Source organism: Dunckerocampus dactyliophorus, chromosome 1 (genome assembly GCF_027744805.1).
Source record: "Dunckerocampus dactyliophorus isolate RoL2022-P2 chromosome 1, RoL_Ddac_1.1, whole genome shotgun sequence".
Taxonomy (NCBI): Eukaryota; Metazoa; Chordata; class Actinopteri; order Syngnathiformes; family Syngnathidae; genus Dunckerocampus; species Dunckerocampus dactyliophorus.
The window spans coordinates 1,135,370-1,155,507 of NC_072819.1; the positions used below are offsets into that span (position 1 = coordinate 1,135,370).

Genomic DNA, 20,138 nt, shown 5'->3' on the forward strand with positions numbered 1-20,138 from the left:
TTTTGACACAAAAAATACATATATATATTTTATATAAAAATATTTGTAATCTTTTATTTTTGGCCAAAAAATATATATATATACATACTGTATATATATTTCGACAAAAAAAATCTTTTTTTGGACAAAAATATTTTGTTTTGGCCAAATTTATTATTATTATTATTACTTTTTTAGACAGAAAAAAACACACACAAAAAATGTGGACATGTGCACAAATGTATAATTTATTTATTTATTTATTTATTTTGACAAAATATGTTTTTTACAAAAAAATATGTGTTCAAAATATTTAAAAATATGTATTTACTTTCAACACACCATTTAAAAAAAAACTTTTTCAAGGAGAATAGTGTTTTTTTTTTTTACAACTTCCTGATTTGAACAATCGTTGGTATTCGTGCAAAAATAATCAAACATTGTTATGAGAAGCCACACTGCATATTATTTTTTTTGTAGTGTAATGAAATAAATCCCAGTCTTTAATAGCTCATCAAACGTGTTCCTGTTGCATTTGATTGACGTCATTGGCAGCAATTGAAATCCAACTGGCCCGTGTATGTCATACATTTATATGGTTTTTTATGAATATTATTATACATTTTTACACCCATTTTGTATTGTATGTACTTTATTTATCCCACAGCGGGGAAATTTACTTGTTACAGCAGCAAGACAAGTAAAGAGAGCAGTGTAAAGATTTTGTATTTTTATGTACATGTATTTTCTTGATTCATCTAGCGGTGCTTCTCAAACAGTGGGGCGGCCGGTGTTGGGGGTGCGTGAGAGGCAGGGGGGGCTATAGTATATACTATATAGTATACAGTACTTCGATTTGGTGGTTGTCAGGTCTGTTGGTGTGTTTCGTCATGCTCAGTGGGTGCTGGTGCCTACAATTCACACAGTGGTTTGTACAGATCAATACGTCGTCTTTGAAATTAGCGCGAGCAAACGCCGGTCCCCTAAAGGGGGCGTGAGAGAAAACGACTGAGAGCGACTGATCCACAGCCATGTGCACGTAATGCTTGAGAGTGACATGTTGATGTTTGTGTGCCTCCACAGCGAGAAAAGCTGATCCATGAGCTAAAAGAAGAGCGCCGCCTGCGTCTGGAGAGCGAGAAGCGTCTCCGGGAAGTGACGGAGGAATCCGAGCTGGGACGGGCGCAGATCGTCTCCCTGCAGCAGCAATTCTCCAGGTGAACCAGCGCAGAAAGCTCGATGTGTTCACCTGACCTTGTCATCTTCTATGACACTTGAGCTATGAGGAGGAGGACAAAGTGTGACGTGCTCAAACAAAGCCTCCATTACGTCTTTTTCCCAACCCGTCCGGAGCCCATCATTTGGCGATAGGCATTCAGTGGTCATGCAGGAGTCTTCACATTAGGACTTCAAATTAGCTGCTTATCTCCTCATTAGAAAAAGCGCTTCACACTATAATGACTCTTCTGCAAGGGTGGAATATTTAAAGGGCCGTTCCGATGACGGGTGCATATTTTAAATGTGCCATTGATGCAACAATGCTCTCGTGCTCGTGCTCATCTCCGTAACGTCCTTGCGCCACAGCACATTTTCTCAAGCTGCTACCAACTGATGATATTTTACTGTCTCGTCAGAACCAGTTTTTGTGTATCCTGCTTAGTCACAGGCTGCATTCTTGCATCTGGGTTTTATTGTGTTGAATCGTTCATTGGGACCAGCGTTTCCCCATCGGCCAACGTGCACAGACATGCGATGATAATTTGGCTGATGTAGCGCCGCAGCCTCTCCTAGGAGTGGGACTCCTCGCAGATAGCGTAGCAGCTTTCATCAGGGAGGAACACATAAAGCTTATCCCTGATTGTGTCCTGTGTCGGTCCCAAATGAATTTGTCGCCACGGCGCGAGGTCACCCAGATGGATCGCTCTCATTGGCCGCCAGACTACTCAGACTCGGCAAAGATTCCATTATGCCCACCAAAAAAAAGCGCTTATCACCGCTCAGCTTGGCTATTGTTGTCATTCTGTGAGGGTTCTCATTGTCAGCATGCTGGATCGCTGTAATTTCCGTGTGCCGCCAGTGGGCTCACGACACCTGGAGGGAGCAGGGGTCACCGAGGTTGGCTACCGGCTTCATCCGACTGCACACAAGCCAGTGGGATTTTTGTTGCTGTGAATGAGTGTTCCCTCAAACCTGCCCATTCACTGGACTGATATGGCAGCCTGGTACTCGATGGCGCAGAGCCCGGGTGACAGATGGGTAAGAAGAGTGAGGTAACTTTAATTAGCAACTTAGCGAGCTAGGCTTCTGGTTTGTGTCTTCTCATGAACCTTTGCCCTACTGGCATCTGCTGCTTGCTCGGCTATTTTCAGTTATTGGCGCACGGTTCTCAGTGCGCGTCACCATGTCGCATATCTCCTCACGCATTTGCCGCCTCATCGGGTGTCTTGCTTTTTGTTGTCATAGAAAGACAGCTCATTGATACTTGAGCCTGTGTTTCTGTTTGCTTGCCTGCACTTTTGGGCTGGGGTGAACAACTAGCTTTTCTTGTCCCCGTGACATCAAAAAAGTCTGCATTCCTCAAGTGACGGCCACTTAGCTGCAGACGAAGGTGCACACATATGCCGACACGCACGCCCCCTCCCCCAACCGGCTGGGTTCTAAGCCTGGTGTGGGTCACATGCCCAACCCCTCCTGACTTGGGTCAACCCCCCAGGGCTTCAACACCACTTGGTGTAGCCTGCCATCATTAAACTACAGCGGATTAGCGGGAGACGACAGCCCGCGGCCTTACATCTATACACCCGCTCCGTACAGGACGGGCTGCTTATGAATCCACTTTGGGAGCAAAAAGCATGACTTCTCCGTCAACGACGTTTGGACTAACATGCCGCAAGGGCACCGTGAGGCCTTGACACCACACTGGATGACTGGCATGCAGGCGGCAGCGTGGCGACTGCTCAGTGCAAGGTCACCTCTACTTGCCCAAGGATGAAGGAGGTGGCTGGCAGGTAATGAGCAGAACTTGCTTATCCTCTCCACGACTCCATTGTCGTCATTCCTCAGGCTGTTTTGCCACTCTCTACCCTTTCTCACACACACGCTCGCGGTTCTTATCATGATTCCTGAGCTGTCCTTCGTTGTCAATGCTGGGGTTTATCTACCGCCAGATGCACACAGTCTGGAAACGGGGGTTTAATTGTGTCGTGATCGTTGACCACACTGCACATCCGTCGTGTTGACAGTCGCTCTGTGCCCCCACGTGCGATAAGAAGCGTAATAAGCACGAGTGATGCACACAGGCAGGAATGGAGACGCTTTTTTGTCTGGACGTGTGTTTGGATGGTCACAGTGTGATGCCTCTTCAGAGTTGGTGTGTTCTTGTCTTGCTGGCTGTGCAGCACCGTGGGCCGCACGGCTGGAGCGGCCCACACCGACACTCTCAAGGAATGAGCCGAGTGATCGCTCTCGGTTTGCAGATCGGGGCCCTCTCGTCTAATCATACGTACCCGGCCACGCCTGGCCCAAGTCTTTATTTGGCACACTGGAAAGGCCCCCCCTGTTCTTGGGCGGCTGCAGCATGAATCGGGCCCCTGTTGCAAACCACACATCTGGGGTCATTAACAGGAGGTCGGGTGGGGTCTTTTGAAGTTTCCCGCTCCTTGCAAATGACGATGAGGATTGTTAAACAGATAATAATTGTCCACAGCTCACATTTAGTGGCTTTATTGGCTCTCTTTTTAACTTCCACAGTAGAACTGGGAATTAAGTTTAATTTAGCCCACTTTGGCTCATTTAACTCCAACACTAAATGACTACCTTTGGCATCACCCATGTTTTAAACACTTCTCACCATTCCGGATCTGTGTGCTGAAAATCAACCCATTACTTCCTGTCAGCTGATCATAAAGACACGCACCCTGCAGATTAAGCATGTGGGTTTTGGATGTACAGACATGAGACCACCCTTGTTTCTCCAGCTCATTGATCCATTGTAACGCCCGGTACAACTAAAGGTACATTTGTTTGGACAAATATAGTGATAATAACAAATATAGCTCAGAAGAGTTTCATTTAAGAGCTGCTTCTTGATGTAACCAAAATCACTTAAGTTCTTCCATGAATAGCTATACATTGCACTGCCAAAATAATGAACTCTTATGAGCTGTTTTTGTTGTCATTGCTGTACTTGTCCAACAAAAGGTACCTTTAGTTGTATCAGGCATTAAAATGAAGAAGAAACTGGAGAAGCAAGGCTGGTCTAGTCATTTTTTCCATGACTGTATGCAGGCACGCCGAAAGAGGTCCGATGAGAAGACTTTGCAGACGTAGGGCATATCCTCAGGTCGGCTGTGGTGCTCGGAGATTATTGCCTGCAGCCAAACAGCTTGTAATTCAAATTGACCTCATGATTGCAGTATAGATTTGGTTGTCTGGCAGCTGCTCTGGTTGAAATAAACACAGCAACTGGGTCAGAGTTGCACTTTGACTGTTAAATCATCGGTTCACCTCCTCTATACGGACAAAAGGAACTCCTACCTTTTAATCAGTTCATTCATCAATCAGTGGCTAGGCTGGACCCTTTGGGCCATCCCAATCTAAGTTATTACAATGACGTTTTGGAACAACTGTAAGCTTCCAACTTTGTGGGAACAGTTTGGGGAAGGTCCTTTTCTGTACCAGCCTGACTGTGCCTCGTGGATAAAGGCTTGCAGAGATTGTGGGCCAACGTTATTGACCTCTGACTCCACAAATGCTCGATATATTGTACAGTATTGCAGAAAGTCCACGGGGATACCGTATCTCTCCATGTTCACATCCCGTGCGTGGACGGGCCAGGTGAACAATGCGCTGCCTGGAATTGTAATTTCGTGCTGGTGCTGAGTTACTCCATGCGTGCACATGTACGGTGGCCGGGAAGTGCAAAACATCGTGAAAGACATTGAGAATCTAAATGAACCCAAAGGAGAAACAAATGAGCATGTCATGTCAATCACAAAGGGAAGAGACCAAAGCCCAGACTGACGTGAATTGAGGCCAATAAGAGTAGTTCTAAGCATGTGAGTGTGTATGGTGTGTTGAATAAAGACATGCAAGAGTCTAAAAGAAGGCAATCAAACAGCCTAACTTCCACGTCAGACAGAATGAACGCAGCAGATGAAAATAGTGCTTCTAAAGTGTAAACCGTCCGTAAGACTAATTTTACAGTTGTTAGAATAAAAGAATCTGGGGGTACTTTTGCCCTATAAAAGGGACGTTCTATGTCTATCTGAATAAATTCATATTTGTATGTGTCCTTCATCATTCCGCTGTCCTGATATTCCGTGGGGGTGTACCAAAATAGACAGAGAATGTACCAAATTCCTGCACTGGATTGCACAATTTCACTTCCTGTAAACCCAGGGTTTGGTACATTCCCCTTTCGGTTTGGGTATTTAAAATTTCTTGTTTTGCACTTTTTGGCCATCATACACATGGAGCGGCACCAGACCCTATCCTGTCCATCCGAACGTCCCACTGGAAGGCCTTCCGCACGTCTGCCATCTATTTGGCAGATAGTTCTGGTCATGTTGTTGTAGAACTCCAGCGGCTTCCTTATTGCTGACTACTTCCTCTTTGAGGCACTTTAAGTCTTTCCAAATGTGTCTGGGTTGGGACCCTTTATCTGGTTCCCTCCTCATGTCCCTTTTTGCATGTAGCTCTCTACAGACCAGAGATCATTTTGCGGTTAATCGAATTTTATTGTGGTTTGTTGAAAAAACGTGAAATACGTGTCAGTGGTCAACATATATTTGTAACGTGCACTTGCATGATTCTGCAGAGCCTCTTGTTGATTTTCAGCGTTCCAACATTTAGGTCAAGAAAGGGTCTACTCGCATGTTTTCTGCACAACAGCTCTGAGAGGATCAGAGTAGCTTAGCGTCAGACTAAGTCAGGCAATCATCTGTTTGCTGCTCATAAGGAGCAAGGAGAGAATAATGGAATATTCTTGGGCCAAAGCGCACAATTTTGCATGGGGTCCATGCAGGTCATATAAGGCGATTGTCGGCTCTCAGTCACGCAAAACGCCTCTCGATGGCCTCAATTCAGCCCCACAAACCAGGTGATTGTTATTCCTGTTATTCCTATCGTTTCAGCAGCGTTGGAGTTTTGCAGTTGTTCTTTTGTCAAATCTGATTAGCGGGTCAGGTCACCATGAGTGTCTGGCAGAGGCGATAAAGTGAGAGTGTGACCTGTTTGATTTGAAGTAAGAAAACCCCCACTGATCTGTGCTCCTTTCTATCTGGGCCCTCACTTACAGTACATGAGCTTGAAAGTATCCCACCTGGTTCAGCCAGCCCAGCGTTCCACCGGGGATCCAACCCGGAGCCATCAAGCTAAAAGCCAACTCGATGCCCAGCGCAACTGTAAACTGGCATCTGGTACACCCCCCCCCCCCCCCCCCCCAAACCCCAATGTCATCTGGGTCATGGCACCAATGTAACCTGTCTGGTCCCCAGAATGAGCGTAAAGAGCGCTAGCCATCAAGCTGTTAAGGTGTCAGGGAGTGAGCTCCAGCTGGCATCCGTCACATGAAGTTTCCCCCAAGTACTGTACGTTGTACCCCCGCTTTGTTTAAACCCAAATAGACTTTAACAGTAGTGATTATACGATCTTCATATTGGTCTTCCAGAGAATGTAGAAGATGTGCGGCTGCCAAAAGACTGTTGGCAGCCCAAATATCCAACCATGGTACCCACTTTGTCTGAAATGTGCAACAGCAGGAGAGCAGCTCCTAAAAGCAAACACACACGCCTGTAAAAATAAACGCATTTGTCAAAAATAAAGGCAACAATCTGAGACAGCATGCGGAGAGCGAGTGACTTTAGTGTGGCCAAAGCCTCTTATTCACCATTAAATAGTCTCTCACACACACACACACACACACACACACACACAGACCCACACAGGCTGACAGAAGAGGGTGATCCTCATCGATAGTTCATCCAGCAATCCCATCTGATTCAAGACCACCAGCTTGTTTGTGTCCCAGTGGGGGAGGACTTACCATGGCCCACAGGAGAAGTCTCGGTCTGCCACATCACTGGACAGCGCCAGTGTGAGATAATAACATAGTGTATGCAACGAGTAGAGGATCTGTTCCAGGCCGGCTCAGGAGCCCGTCCTGAACCATCCTGCCTGTGATTTGAGCCCTGAGCACTCGGGCTTACTTGATGACAGCATGGCCTATTTTTGCCTGGAGATTTGTGAGTGTGGCGATGCCGCATGTAATGGACCTCAGTCAGATGTGCACCATGTTTATGACGTTGTTCAGCGTTAAAAATGGAGAAACTCAAGCTAGGGTAAGTTGGAGCAGCACCTTCAACCTTTGACACGAGCTCATGTCTTTAAGGGAATGTCCAAATAATCTTGTTGGTCACTGAAAACTGAATTTTGGGAATTCTAATCAGGATTTTCCACATGAATGTTTTTTATTGTTTTGTGGTGTCTTTGGTGTACTCTGGACTTGCTGTGTCATTTCACCATTGTTATTGTTGTGTCTTTTCTGAAATTGACTGTTTAAAGTGGCATCTGTTGCTTTTTAATGCGCTTTAAGATGTGTTCTTGCAAGACGGCTTGTGGGATGTTCTGACAGTAAACCAAAGTCCCCTCGGTCAGGTGTGTCCTAATAAGCACTATACTGCTTGTGTTATCATTGTGTGTGTGTGTGTGTGTGTGTGTGTGTCAAGGAGAAAGAGAGTGTGAAAATTGTCAGCCCCCAGGCTATAAATTGATTGCACCCTTAATTGTATTTCCTGGACTGCTGAGGCGATTTTTGAAATTCAGCTCAAGCTGCCATGGGTCAAGTGATTCATTTACTTTCACCGCCCTCTACGTCACATTTGTCCTTCCCCAGTGCAACACCACTCAAGTCGTTTTTTTCAGCTCAGCATTCTACAGTGTAAGTGTGTCATTTCTGTGGGATATTTAGGGGTGGCGTGGTTTGACAGTGCTCTGTGTTTCCTATGGACCTGGGGGGTCCTTCAGTGCTATGACTGCAAAGTATTGCGGCTTTTCGGCCCTTTATTGCCACCGTTACCTGATGATGAATGTTGTTGAAAAAGCACCATGTCTGTGGCATTATGCATCATTCTCAACATTTGCATACACATGCAAAAGTCAGTCTGAGAAGGAAAGAAACAAGCTAGGGTTTGGACATTGGGGGCCTCTTAAGCTGGCATTAAAATATATATATTTAGTACTTTTTTCTGCAATGTTTTTCTCTTTGAAATTTTGCATACCACTTGGATATGGCACCCAGTATGTCCCCCCCCCCCAATTACCTGTCGTCAGGGTCGCCCCAGCCCAGAGTTTTATGTGCAGGCTACATCACAAACAGGAATTCTGGGCTCCATGAATCTGACTTTAGTTGTTTTTGGAATAATACGAATACATCATTTTTAGTGAAAAAAACACATTAATAGAACAGAATTTGTTAAAAAAAACCAAAAAAAACACAACTCTCACCCAAGGTGGGGATTGAACCTGCATGCTCTGCCTGAAAAGGTAGCACCTGTACCATTACACCACCAGATGCTCACTTGCAGTTTCCCTACAAATATCAGTCTTTTTCCGCCGATCTTAAAATTTTGTTGCGTATAATACAGTAGAACCCTGCATTTCACGGGGGTGTTGTTCCAGACTTACCAGAAAATACAAAAAAACCCACTCGAGTCCTTAAGATACCCATTTTAGGAATGGAATATTTTCCACTCTGTTTTGAAGGAGTATGACAACATCTTTGTGCTTCCCTAACAAACAGACATAACATATTCACAAGACCTTTCACTTGGAACAACAGGCACTTTGTTGTTTTTACCTTCACACACACACAGCTTGTAGATATGCCATCCTCAGACGGAGATGAAAAAGATTAGCTGTCCCGATTAGCTGTCCAGCCTTGACTCGTTGGGCCTGTTTGGGCCTGATGTCAGCTTCGGCTCAGTCTCTGAAAGCTCTCATGATATCACAGAAAAATTCTTCAGAAAAACTCCCACCGCCGCTGTGACATAAAAGAATGCGGAACAGAGTTCCTCTTCGGAGAGCGATTGGACTTTGTAGAACCTTGGTTGACCGCTAATCGCTCTCTCCGGTGCTAGCATGGCAATTGTTTGTATCTAGTCCTGTTTGAATTAGATTGTAAACTGTCCTTGAGACTCCCAGACTCATTTCACAGCTGTTAGAATAAAACGTTTGTCCTGTAGAAGGGCCAGTCCTAATGCCAATAGAAAAGCCTCTTTTTGACACAACATACTTTCAACCCCCTCCAAACCTTCCTGCTATCGCAACACAATCCAGGTTTAAGCCTGATATGCGCCTCACACACTTAATAAACACATTTAACGTTGTATAAAATCTATAGGCACCCACCACTAATGAATGTCAGATGGTCAATGACGATGTTTTTTTTCGGAGCTATGGTACCTCCAAGGAGCAAAAATCCTTGTCAGTGTCAGTATGACGACATGAACATGTAAAACCTGAGGGCTGGTACATGCATGCTGTGTGTTTTGCCTGTATGATCACATATTTAGAAATGATAACCGACTTAGGATGAATGAGATGTTTTCTGCTGAAAAAAACACACACATGCCGACAACATGGTGCCAATGATCGAGCATGCGCCATGATGGGGTGCTGCTCGCTGATGGATTCCCAGTCAAAATGCGCAGGGTTATTTGTGATGGACGTGTGTTGTGAATTGTGAGGGATTTCAGATTCCGAGTGCAACAAACTGCTTACCGGTAGATTTATGATCTGATTACCTCAAGCGTCTTCTATGCCCGTGTTGCACCTTCCTCACCGCTGTGCTGCTCTAAGCCAGTTGAAAGCACTGACTAGCGCAGGCTGCCTCGCTGACTGTTCGCTCAGTCCCTCGCAGCCTGATTACAGGCGGCTTTGCAGCACAGCCTGGACAGATGGCGAGGCGGACCTCCTCTGCATGTTACTCATCAGGGTTGATCAGCGGACTATCAACAGTTTGCATATGACAAAGCGTGCACGCTCATGTGCATGACTTCTTTTTCTCAGCAGCTGTCTCAGTTGGCACCCGTCATCGTGTGCGACTTACATGACGTCAACTAGAACAGCTTATGTTGCCTTGTGGAAGCCGAATACATGCAGAATCAAAGTCCACACTACAGCTGAAGGGAGTTTGCACTGTGATGCGCACGTAGGAGACCGTTTTAACTCACTCTCTTCGACGCCTGCTTTGCATGCAGCCTGCGTGTTTGGCAGCTGATTGTTTTGAGGAGACCGAGCCCTGAAGGTCAAAGTCAGTCGGTCGGTGCTTGCTGCTGTGATTGCACTTTATTCCAGCCGACGCCACGCACGCATGTGGCCGCTCATTTGAAAGCGCATATCGTCTTGCAAAGCAGAATCTGGAAGTCAGTCTTAATCCAAGGCCCTGCTTACTTTGAACAATGGAGGAAAACTTGCCATCTACTGAATGGCACTCCTCGGGCATGATCTGCTAAATCAGGGCTCACTAACTGGCGGACCTGGACCTGTAGTCCATAAGTTATTGACGTAGTCCAATGCGGTTCATTTGGTCTAACATTCATACATTCTTAACGGTTCTTTTTCCAGACCAGAGTAAGCTAGTTTTTCCGTACCTGACAGTTTCGACTGCCCACTTGCAGTCTTCCCCAGAGTGGTCACATGATGTTCCTGTGTGTGTCACGTCAGCTGATTTGTACAGATGTTGTCGCTGTCTTCCCATCAGTAAAGGCAGGGCGACACCGCCGTCCGCCGTCCGACTTCTTTAGGACCACACCCCAGGTGTCAGAGAGTGCAAAGGCCCCCTCGTCCCGGGTTATGGTCCTGTGGGCATGTTTTTCCCAATTTCAGTTGCCTCTTTTGCCTCAATTGTCTCTTCATTTGTCCACAGGACCATAAACTGGGACGAGGGGTCTTTGCACACTCCGGAAAAAGCTTAGAATGAAATTATTTAAGTATGGTACGTTTTGATTGGGTGCTTCCCTTTTGAACGGCGCACCCTTATGCTCCTGCTTGGTCAGATGAGGATGTGACTGTTCCCAAAGGCACAATGTGCCAGCAATACACCACACCAACACCACCTTCCTGTTTTGCCACTTGTTATTTTTCAATTCAGTTCAATTCAAGAGTGTTTTTCACCTTCTTTATGAAAATGCTGGCCCTTTTTAAAATTGTGTAACTATAAAAACTTGTTTTGTTTTAAGATTTTTGCCGTTCTGGAACGGATGAATTGGTTTACATTTTTTTCTTATGGGAAAACTTCATTCAGTTAGCATCCGTTTTAGTTAGAGGCGGCCCTTCTGGAAAAGCATGGAAGTTGCTAGATAGCAGCTCTTAAATGAAACTCTTATGAGCTATATTTGTTATTATCATGATATTTGTCCAAACAAATGTACCTTTAGTTGTACCAGGCATTAAAATGGATCAATACGAATCAACTCCATTAAAATGACCATTCTTCCCAAATTTTTGTATTTTTTTCAATCCATCCCAATCTTCATCCCAAAGTCTTTTTTTGATACTTTGGACTCGGTCATATCTTCCTATATTTGGAAGGGCAAGCGTCCTAGGTTGAATAAAATCCATCTTCAAAAACCTAAGCAAGAGGGTGGGATGGCGTTGCCTAATTTTCGCTGTTATTATTGGGCAGCCAATATTCGATGGGTCGTATTCTGGTCATACTATCAGTACCGTCCAGACCGGCCAATATGGGTGGAGATGGAGTTGAATGTGGCTAAAAATGTTTCTATTCCAGCGTTACTTGGATCTGCACTCCCTTTCCCGTCAAGCAAACGTATCGATAATCCGGTGGTCTGGCATACGTTGAGGGTGTGGGCCCAGTTTAGGAGACATTTTGGTTTTGTAGATCTCTGCCTTTTTAGCCCCATTTCAGACAATCATCTTTTCCAACCTTCCTTGCTGGATCTGGGGTTCCGGGAGTGGCGTAGACGAGGCATATTGTGTTTCCGGGACCTGTTTATCGATAATACGTTCATGTCATTCCAGCAATTAACGGAACAATATAATCTTCCAAAGTCCCATCTCTTTCGGTACTTCCAGGTTAGGCACTATGTTTACAGTCGATTACCAAATTTCCCTGAGATTCCTGGTACGAACATTGTTGATGCACTTCTGGACTTGCAACCATCACGTAAGGGGTTAATTTCTACTGTTTATGTTAAACTGTTGGACATAAGACAGACCTCTCTTACTAACATTAAAACAGCATGGGAGCAAGACCTAAATATGTCTTTGACAGGTGACATGTGGCATACAATCTTTAAAACGATCAATTCAACCTCTATTTGTGCCCGCCATAGCTTGCTACAATTTAAAGTTGTACACAGGACTCATATGTCAAAATCCAAACTAGCCCGTATATATCCAGAGGTGGATCCCTGTTGTGACAAGTGTAAGAGGGAGGATGCCACACTTATTCACATGTTCTGGTCTTGTCCTAGTCTGGAGAAGTATTGGAGGGAAGTCTTTCAGACACTTTCTGTAATTAGCAATTTACCCTTGCAACCCAACCCTTTAATAGCACTGTTTGGCACCACAGGTGAACCCGACTTGCGTTTGACCCCCACACAACAACGAAGTTTGTCCTTTGCCTCCCTCTTGGCCAGACGGGCAATTCTGTTAAGGTGGAAGGATGCTGCTCCGCCCACCCACGCTCAGTGGCTGAGAGATGTCATGTCCTGTCTACATTTGGAGAAAATTCATTACTCAATTTGTAATGCCAAAGAAAAATTCCAAAATGTCTGGGGACCTTTCTTAGTATATTTCCACAACTTTAAATTTACCTGAGCTCCCCAATAGCTTTCCCGCTCTGGCCTATTTGCTGTCTTCTGTTGTTTAACTCACTTGTGTATTTGCTTTGGTTGTTTTGCATTTGGTTGTCCTACCAAACTCGGACCTCTGTCTTTTTGGGCTGCGTGTGGCTTACTTTGGGGGTGTTTTTGTGTTGGGGCTTTTTATTTGTTATTTTGCTGTTTTTGTTTTTGTTTTCTCACTCTCTCGTTCTCTGCCTAAAAAAACAGCAAACATTGTGTGTACTTGTTTTTTACTTTGTCAAAATTCAATAAAAATATTTCTGATAAAAAAAAATGGATCAATAAACTGAGGAAACAAGGGGGGTCTAATCATTTCTTCCATGACTGTAGCTACACAAACAAAAGAGTAGAAAACACACATTTCTATAGTGGAGTTCAGGATGCACATCAGAGCCGTCGAACAGTTGACTTTTTTTCTACATAACTAGCAGCTATAGCGAACGCATAACTTTTGTTATCTGCATAGGCATCTTACCTCTGAGCTGGTTTAAAGATGAATGTTACATGAGGAGCAACAGCGAATCAGGAGATTATTTTAGATTAGATTAGATTATTTATTGGTCCCCAAGGGGAAATTGGTCTTCATGGACTGTACATTCCAGAACAAACATTACAAAGACAACAAAGCACATCACATACCACAGCATTAACAACATAAAATCAACATGACGGTAGCGACAACAACAGGTACAGTAACAGGCCGGACAGACAGATCAGCGGGGCCTGCTATTCAGGACGACTATAGCCCTCCTGAACTTAGTTGTTCTGTCTTTGCCCTGAAGGTAGTGGGATGAGGTATTGATGCATGACTGTTGTTCAGTTGGTTTGTGTTCAGTTGCGTTGTCATTAACATCCCTGTCGAAGCCCATGTGTTGATGGTGAGCACAGCCGGTGTGGTTGAGCCCACCCTTACGGGGTGACAAGTGGAAGGATGATGTTAGGGCTATGGGGTGGTAATGGTTACGTTCTGTTGGTCTGGGGGGGTTTTCGTACTGGGATTGTGGTAGCGGTTTTCCATAGCAGTCCAGTAAGACTGACAGATGAGTGAGTGCAGTGTTGGAGAGAGCTCCATAGCACAGTCTTAAGCACCCTGGCTGGGATGCCATCAGGCCCTGGAGCCTGGCTTGCAGCGGCTCACCTGCCGCTGTACCTCCTCTTCTGTGAAAGGGGCCGATTCTTCAGGGTCTGGTGGTGGGAGAGCTGTCAGCAAAGCCTGGCAAACAGATGAAAAGTCCTGGTTGTAACTGTAAATGTGGATTTGGGTTCACATCGTGTCAGGGTTTTCACTTTCTGAAAGGCTCATACTGCTGAATTCTGTTTTGAGTTGTTTTTTTAATCAGGTTTTGCTTTAAAAACCTTGTTTTTTAGTTGCTTTTACTCGTTTGTTGCCTTGAGGCTGGCACAGTCCTCGTGCCTGAAGGATTTGTGCTTTTCCTTCAGGCTCTGTTTTATTTGTGGTTCGGGTTAATCCAGCGTTTTGAATGAGGATGTATCTTTATTGTTTTCTTGGATTGTGGAGCCCATGCAGAATTTGATGGTGTCTGTAATGACGGAAACCCTGTCATTCAGACCCCCATCAAAAATGCATTCAGTGCAGCCTTCTAGTTGGGTACTGGGTACCCATAATGTCAGCCGGCTGATCTACAAGGTGACGTTTATGACGTGGGTAACATGCGATCGACGTAACGGGCACCCCTCCTCATCTAAAGTGATTTTTAAAAAAACTAAAATTCCTCCCCTTGTCTTGTGTGCGCAGGATGGAAGAGACGGTGCGAACGCTGCTGCAGAATCAGGGAGTCGTGGAGCAGACTGCAGCAGACACGGCGGACATCATGAAGGCCTACAAAGTAAGCACTTCATTAGTGCAATTAAGATGAATGTTGTCATTTGTGGTTTCTCTGTACCATTAAAACGACATGTTCCCCCTAAGATCTCAGGACGTGGGAATAGCTGCCTTAGTTTGGCGTATTTTTCAGTTTAGGGGTGGAAGAAAAAAGAGGAACGAGAGGAAAACAATCATCGCTGACCTTGTTATGTAGCAGAAATAGCTGCTGGGATGGAGCAGGAAAGTCCAGGGAATTAGAAACATCGCACGTCTCCCAAGCACAGGGTCACCTTTTAGGTCACACTTGACAATTTGTTTTCAAACCTGACTAGATTTGTCTTCCGTTGTTTTACGCGCCACCGAGAAAGTTGTAGAAAAAGTTGAAAAAAAAAAAGAATACTTTTCATCCAGATGTCCATTCTTTCTTCTTGCTTTATTGCGGCAACCAAATTAATTCTTTTAAGCTCCAAATGCCCAAAAGAGAACATAATGCCTGCAAGGGATTAGAAGTAAAAGGGCATCAAGTTTGGCACATGCATGATCATCTGAACGAGCGCGTGCTTTCATTATTGTGCAACGAAAGGCTGAACTGGCGACAAAAGCGTAGCATTGAGTGATGAGTGCAAATAAACGAGGGCAGAAAAAAAAAACATGGCTCGCATGTGGCTAAATGTCAGCTGCTAATGCGCTCCAGCGAGGATTAGCAGCCTGTTTGACTGATAGTCTGGTAGTTGGCCTGAGGGGCAATATAGCTTTATTGCAAAAAAAGTCTCATGAGGTATGTGTGACCGCAACATGCAGAAGAAAAAAGGATGAAGACAAGGTTTGCTTACATGTAGGCACAAAGATGAAAAATAGATTGGAATAACATTAAGGATAAGGACTTGACAGTACACGTCCTAACTTCCTTGCTGAAGTTTCACTGAGGTTTCCGTTGCTCCTGTGATCAGCCGCCTGTGGACGTCGTGGACAAGTGCAAACATGGAGGGTTATTAGGCAATTCCCAGTTGCTTCATAACGGAAGGCCAGCCAGTCATACACAACCGCTTTCTGTGCATTCAGCAGGCACAACTCACCTCAATAACTTGAAAGGGCAGTGCCAAGGACAAGGTTCCCGCCCCTGTCTCTGCGGACGCCATTACGGGGGCCCTTTAATGCTGCCTGATGAGCAACCTCTCGGAGCAAACTGCAAACAAGCGCACTGGAGCCCGCTGCGCACAACCACATTTTTAAGATGAAATCGTGTAAGATGGAAAACCTAATATGTTTAAAGGAAATTGGATCAAGTCGGAGACAAAACAGACACTTTTTCTTTCTTTCACACTTTTTCTAAAGACATAAAAGTGTGTGGCAGGTGGGTTACGGTATGTTGTGGACCAGGAACACAGGTGCATTTTACTGATAAGAGATGCCGTGATGAGATCCTGAGGCCCACAGTTCAGCCATTCAGGCACAACCGTCACCTCATTTTGCAGCGTGGCAATGCACTGCCCCGCCCCGCCCCATGTTGCAAGGACCTGGACACAATTCCTGGAAGCTGAAAACATCCCAGTTGTCGCATGGCCAGCATGCTCAGCGGTCATGCCACCCGTTAGTGAGCATCTTATTTGAGGCTGACTGGTTTTCTGACACCCCTCAAGGTGCACATTTTGGAGTGGCCTTTTATTGCGGCCAACCTAAGGCACACCTGTGTACCTGCGTAATCAGTACCTTGATAGGTCTCACCTGTGAAAGTGATGAACTTCACGCTTAAATTTTGTGGCTGTGTTCACTCGAACACGTTTTTTCAGAAATATGTTATTATTATACAATAATAATAATAATATAATAATCATAATAATGGCTTCACAATGAAGTGAACGCAGTGTTCGTTCACTCCTCAGTCACACACTGGTGGTGGTAATCTACATCTGTAGCTACAGCTGCCCTGGGGTAGTCTGACGGAAATGTGGAAATTCCCAGCAAACATTCATTCCCACTCATACACCAGTGTGGGCACTGGAGGCAAGGTGGGTGAAGTGTCTTGCCCAGGGACACAACGACAGTGACTGGGTGGAGGGAGCCAGAATGGAACCGCTGACCTTCCAGTTTCCGGACAACCCTTTCTACCTCCTGAGCAAGTTTTACACACTTCTTACCTAAATTAAGCATTTTCAAGCATAAACATAGCTAAAGTAACTAAAATACAAATATAAGGAGTTCAGAAGACGCATTGAAAGACGTTCAATGAAATGTAGTATTCTACACTGGTCACTAGGTGTCAGTAATGTTACTGTCATGTTCGGTGAGACACACAAGCAGCAGACTTGATTGCTGGAGTAACAGCCTTTCATTGCAGGTTTGAATTGTCTCACAACAGGCAGACGTGCTCACTTCCTGTCCTGCCCCCCCCACTCGGCTCCCCTAGCACACGTCTTATTTTTTAAATGTCTTACTTTCTGTTATTATGTCTACTATATTGGGTAAATGGAGTGGAAAGGTGACTATAGGGGTGTTGTTTCATGTCCAGAGGGCTCTAATCATGTTAAGGTGAAGGTTGTAAGCAGGTTTTCTATGCTCTAACCATGAAAATATTTGATTTATGAATACAAAATCCTACTTTGCTGAAATTCACCTATCACGGTCGGGTGTGGAACCAACGAACTGTGATAAATGAGGGGTTACTCTATGTTGGTGCATAGCATCCCAAACATGCTCAACGGGTGACATTCCAGGAATTGTGTACAGATCCTTGTAGCATCGGCCGGTCATTATCATGCTGCGACATGAGGTCGTAGATGAATGGCTTAACAATGAGCCAACCTAAGGCAGACCTTGTGCAGTGATCATGCTGTCTTGATATGCCACACCTGTGAAGGGGATGAATTATGAATTATGAATGCTCTCTGGTGCTGTTTTAGACTGATTTGTGAGCAACATTTGAGAGAAAGCTTTAGATCTTTCAGTTCAAGTCCATCCATCCATCCATCTCCAACGCCTCTTGTCCTCACTAGGGTCGTGGGGGTGCGCTGGAGAGAAGAGGGAACCGGATCTTCCCGATCTCCTGACTGGGTTCGACTCATGAAAAGCAAAATAGAAGTGTTGTTTCTATTTTTATTGAGTTTATGTTGAGTGCTGGTTGTTCATCGATATGGCTGGCGACGACTAAAGGGTGCACCCCGCCTCTCGCCCAAAGTCAGCTGGTATAGGCTCCAGCATGCCCCCGCAACCCTAGTGAGGACAAGCGGCATAGAAAATGGATGGCTGGATGTCCAGAATCTTCTATTGTCAGATGTGACATCAGCATTCACATTTCTGGGGTCCATGTCGTTCCAAAGGATGTTCCTGAGCATTTTTTCAGGGCCGAATGGATGTTCTCGATACACACTTGACGGATTCCCCATCTTCTTTCCTGGTGCTGTTCTGTCCCAGACAGAAAGTGCCACTAGAATAGTTCATAATGAGATGCCAGGAAGACCTCCATCTGCTTCAAAGATGGCTGCCAGAGAGACGCAGGAGGGCCAAGCGGGAGCGCCATCAAGGTCGCTGCTACAATTTGGAAAACAAGAGATACATGATTAGGGATTATGGGATGTTTAGTTGAAGCTGCCTCCCCGTCGGCCCATCTGCCCATTTGAACCGCTTCCCCCCTCCCCCCTGCTTTCATCTTGTCTTTCACTTTCTCCTTCTTCTGTGATTTCTGCCTTTCACAGCTTCTTATTTGCTTTTCAAACGCTGGTCATCCCTTTTTTTCGCTATTTGTATCCCATCTGCTGTGGCGTCATCCTGCCAAATCTTCCCCCTTGCCCCCTACCTCTTCTAACCTGGTCTCGCTATTTGTGTGCCTCAGGAGAAACTCTCAGAGGAAGCGCACAAGCAGCATGACGGCCCAGAAAAGACCGGCCCCCTGCCGGCAACTCAGACTGGGCAAGATTCTGTGATGCCGCTGCACGCCGATGCCAGCCAAGCTGACGAGGACGATGGCAGAACCAAGCTGTTGTTGGAACGACTCAAGGCCCTGGAGGTAACTACTCTCCCTGCAGCTCCATCCCTCCATTTGCTCAGGAAATACACACACACCCTGAACTCCAGCGGAGGATGATGTCCTGTTGCTCCTTGCGTTATCTTTCACGTTTGATGGAGCACATTTCATCTGCAGTGCTTTCATCACACGAGAATTGCCATTTCATCCCGTCATGCTACGCCACGTGATAGATGCACCATCGATACACCATACTTCTCTCGCAGCTGCTGTTGAATATCATCTTGCTTTTATCGTGGTTTAGGTTACAATGCCTAAAAATAGTCAGCGTTGAAAATGCTGACAGTGTTTGCATTTGGTTTGAGTTTTTGGCAGCGTGACCCTGTGTTCTCTTTGCCACGAGTTCCACATGGAACGGTCTACATATGCGCTTCGTCGCTGCAACGGCGTTGTAAGACAAGCTTACACCTAAGTCACTCACGCACTACACAAAGAACACACAAAGGACACAGAAATAAAATAGAGTAATAAAAACATTAAATACAAGAATTCAACGAAAACGCAATAAAAAAATCAAGAAAAACATTTGCTTTTATTCCTGTGGTTGTCTTGGGGGGCGTTGCAAGTGAGGGAGAGACAGGCTCCTCTGGAGTAAGTTTGGGCATCGAGTATCGAGTCTGGAGGTTCGATGGGAACCGGGACTAACATTACGTTTAAATCTATTGATTTCGATTCCTAGATTCGATGCTCATTTTGCCGACCGGAAGAAGTAGCTGCAAACACCAACAAAGAAGAAACAGGCAAGCACTAGCAAAGAAAAAGTGGTGAAAAGTGTGATTTACTTCATAAAAAAGAGCAGTCGGCACAGTGCAACATTTGCAACACAGTGATATCATGCAAAGGAGGGTGCGCCACCAACAGGATTCATGTTCACACGTTCATGGCGTAGAAATAAAACACTAACTTGTCTTTGATTCGCTACGTCGGACTTCCTCCAAGCAGTCAGAATCAGGGAAGTCCAAAAATAAATAAAGGCCGTCTGTCTCATGCCAATGGAAGCCAGGGCGTCAGGATGCTAGCTGATGTGGAAGTTGTGTGTAAATAAAGGCAAGTTCATTTATTTGCACAGTCTGTCTGTTAGCAACAGTCAAGGGACCTTCTGAACTCACACAACACACTTCCACCCTTCAAAATAAGAGCACTTTGGGCTATATCCTGTTTGTGTTAACAAAATAAGGGTGTCATAGAAAAAAAATAGGTTACGCCAACACTGAGGTAGAAAACAAAGTATACTTCCTTTTCAAAAGTAAGTATACTTTTGTGAAAGTGTACTCCCGTAAAAATAAACTTCATAACATTTGTATTGCATTTGCATGCTTGGATATTTATATACTGGTTGAAAATAACCCTGGAAGAAATTCATAGTAAATTTAATTTGAAAAACTTCATATCATTTAACGATTAATGGACAAGCTCAGACATTCCATCCAAAAAGAACTCTGGT

At 45.1% G+C, this 20,138-nt stretch overlaps 1 protein-coding gene across 9 annotated transcripts in view; it reads left to right on the plus strand.

Moving 5' to 3' along the window:
- LOC129167830 (nck-associated protein 5-like) overlaps positions 1-20,138 on the plus strand; it is a 99,632-nt gene that overhangs the window by 53,786 nt on the left and 25,708 nt on the right. For 7 of the 9 annotated variants that reach the window (XR_008566849.1, XM_054769322.1, XM_054777531.1 and 4 more), the window contains 3 exons: positions 1,063-1,196; positions 14,605-14,695; positions 18,503-18,676. Coding sequence is in view for 8 of the 9 variants with exons in the window: in XM_054769322.1 (XP_054625297.1) it covers positions 1,063-1,196; positions 14,605-14,695; positions 18,503-18,676 (399 nt within the window). In the remaining variant the exon portion in view is untranslated. Of the gene's footprint in view, positions 1-1,062; positions 1,197-2,163; positions 2,988-6,525; positions 7,320-14,604; positions 14,696-18,502; positions 18,677-20,138 lie in introns of those variants that run through there. The other 2 variants (XM_054765112.1, XM_054767210.1) reach the window with 2 other exon arrangements.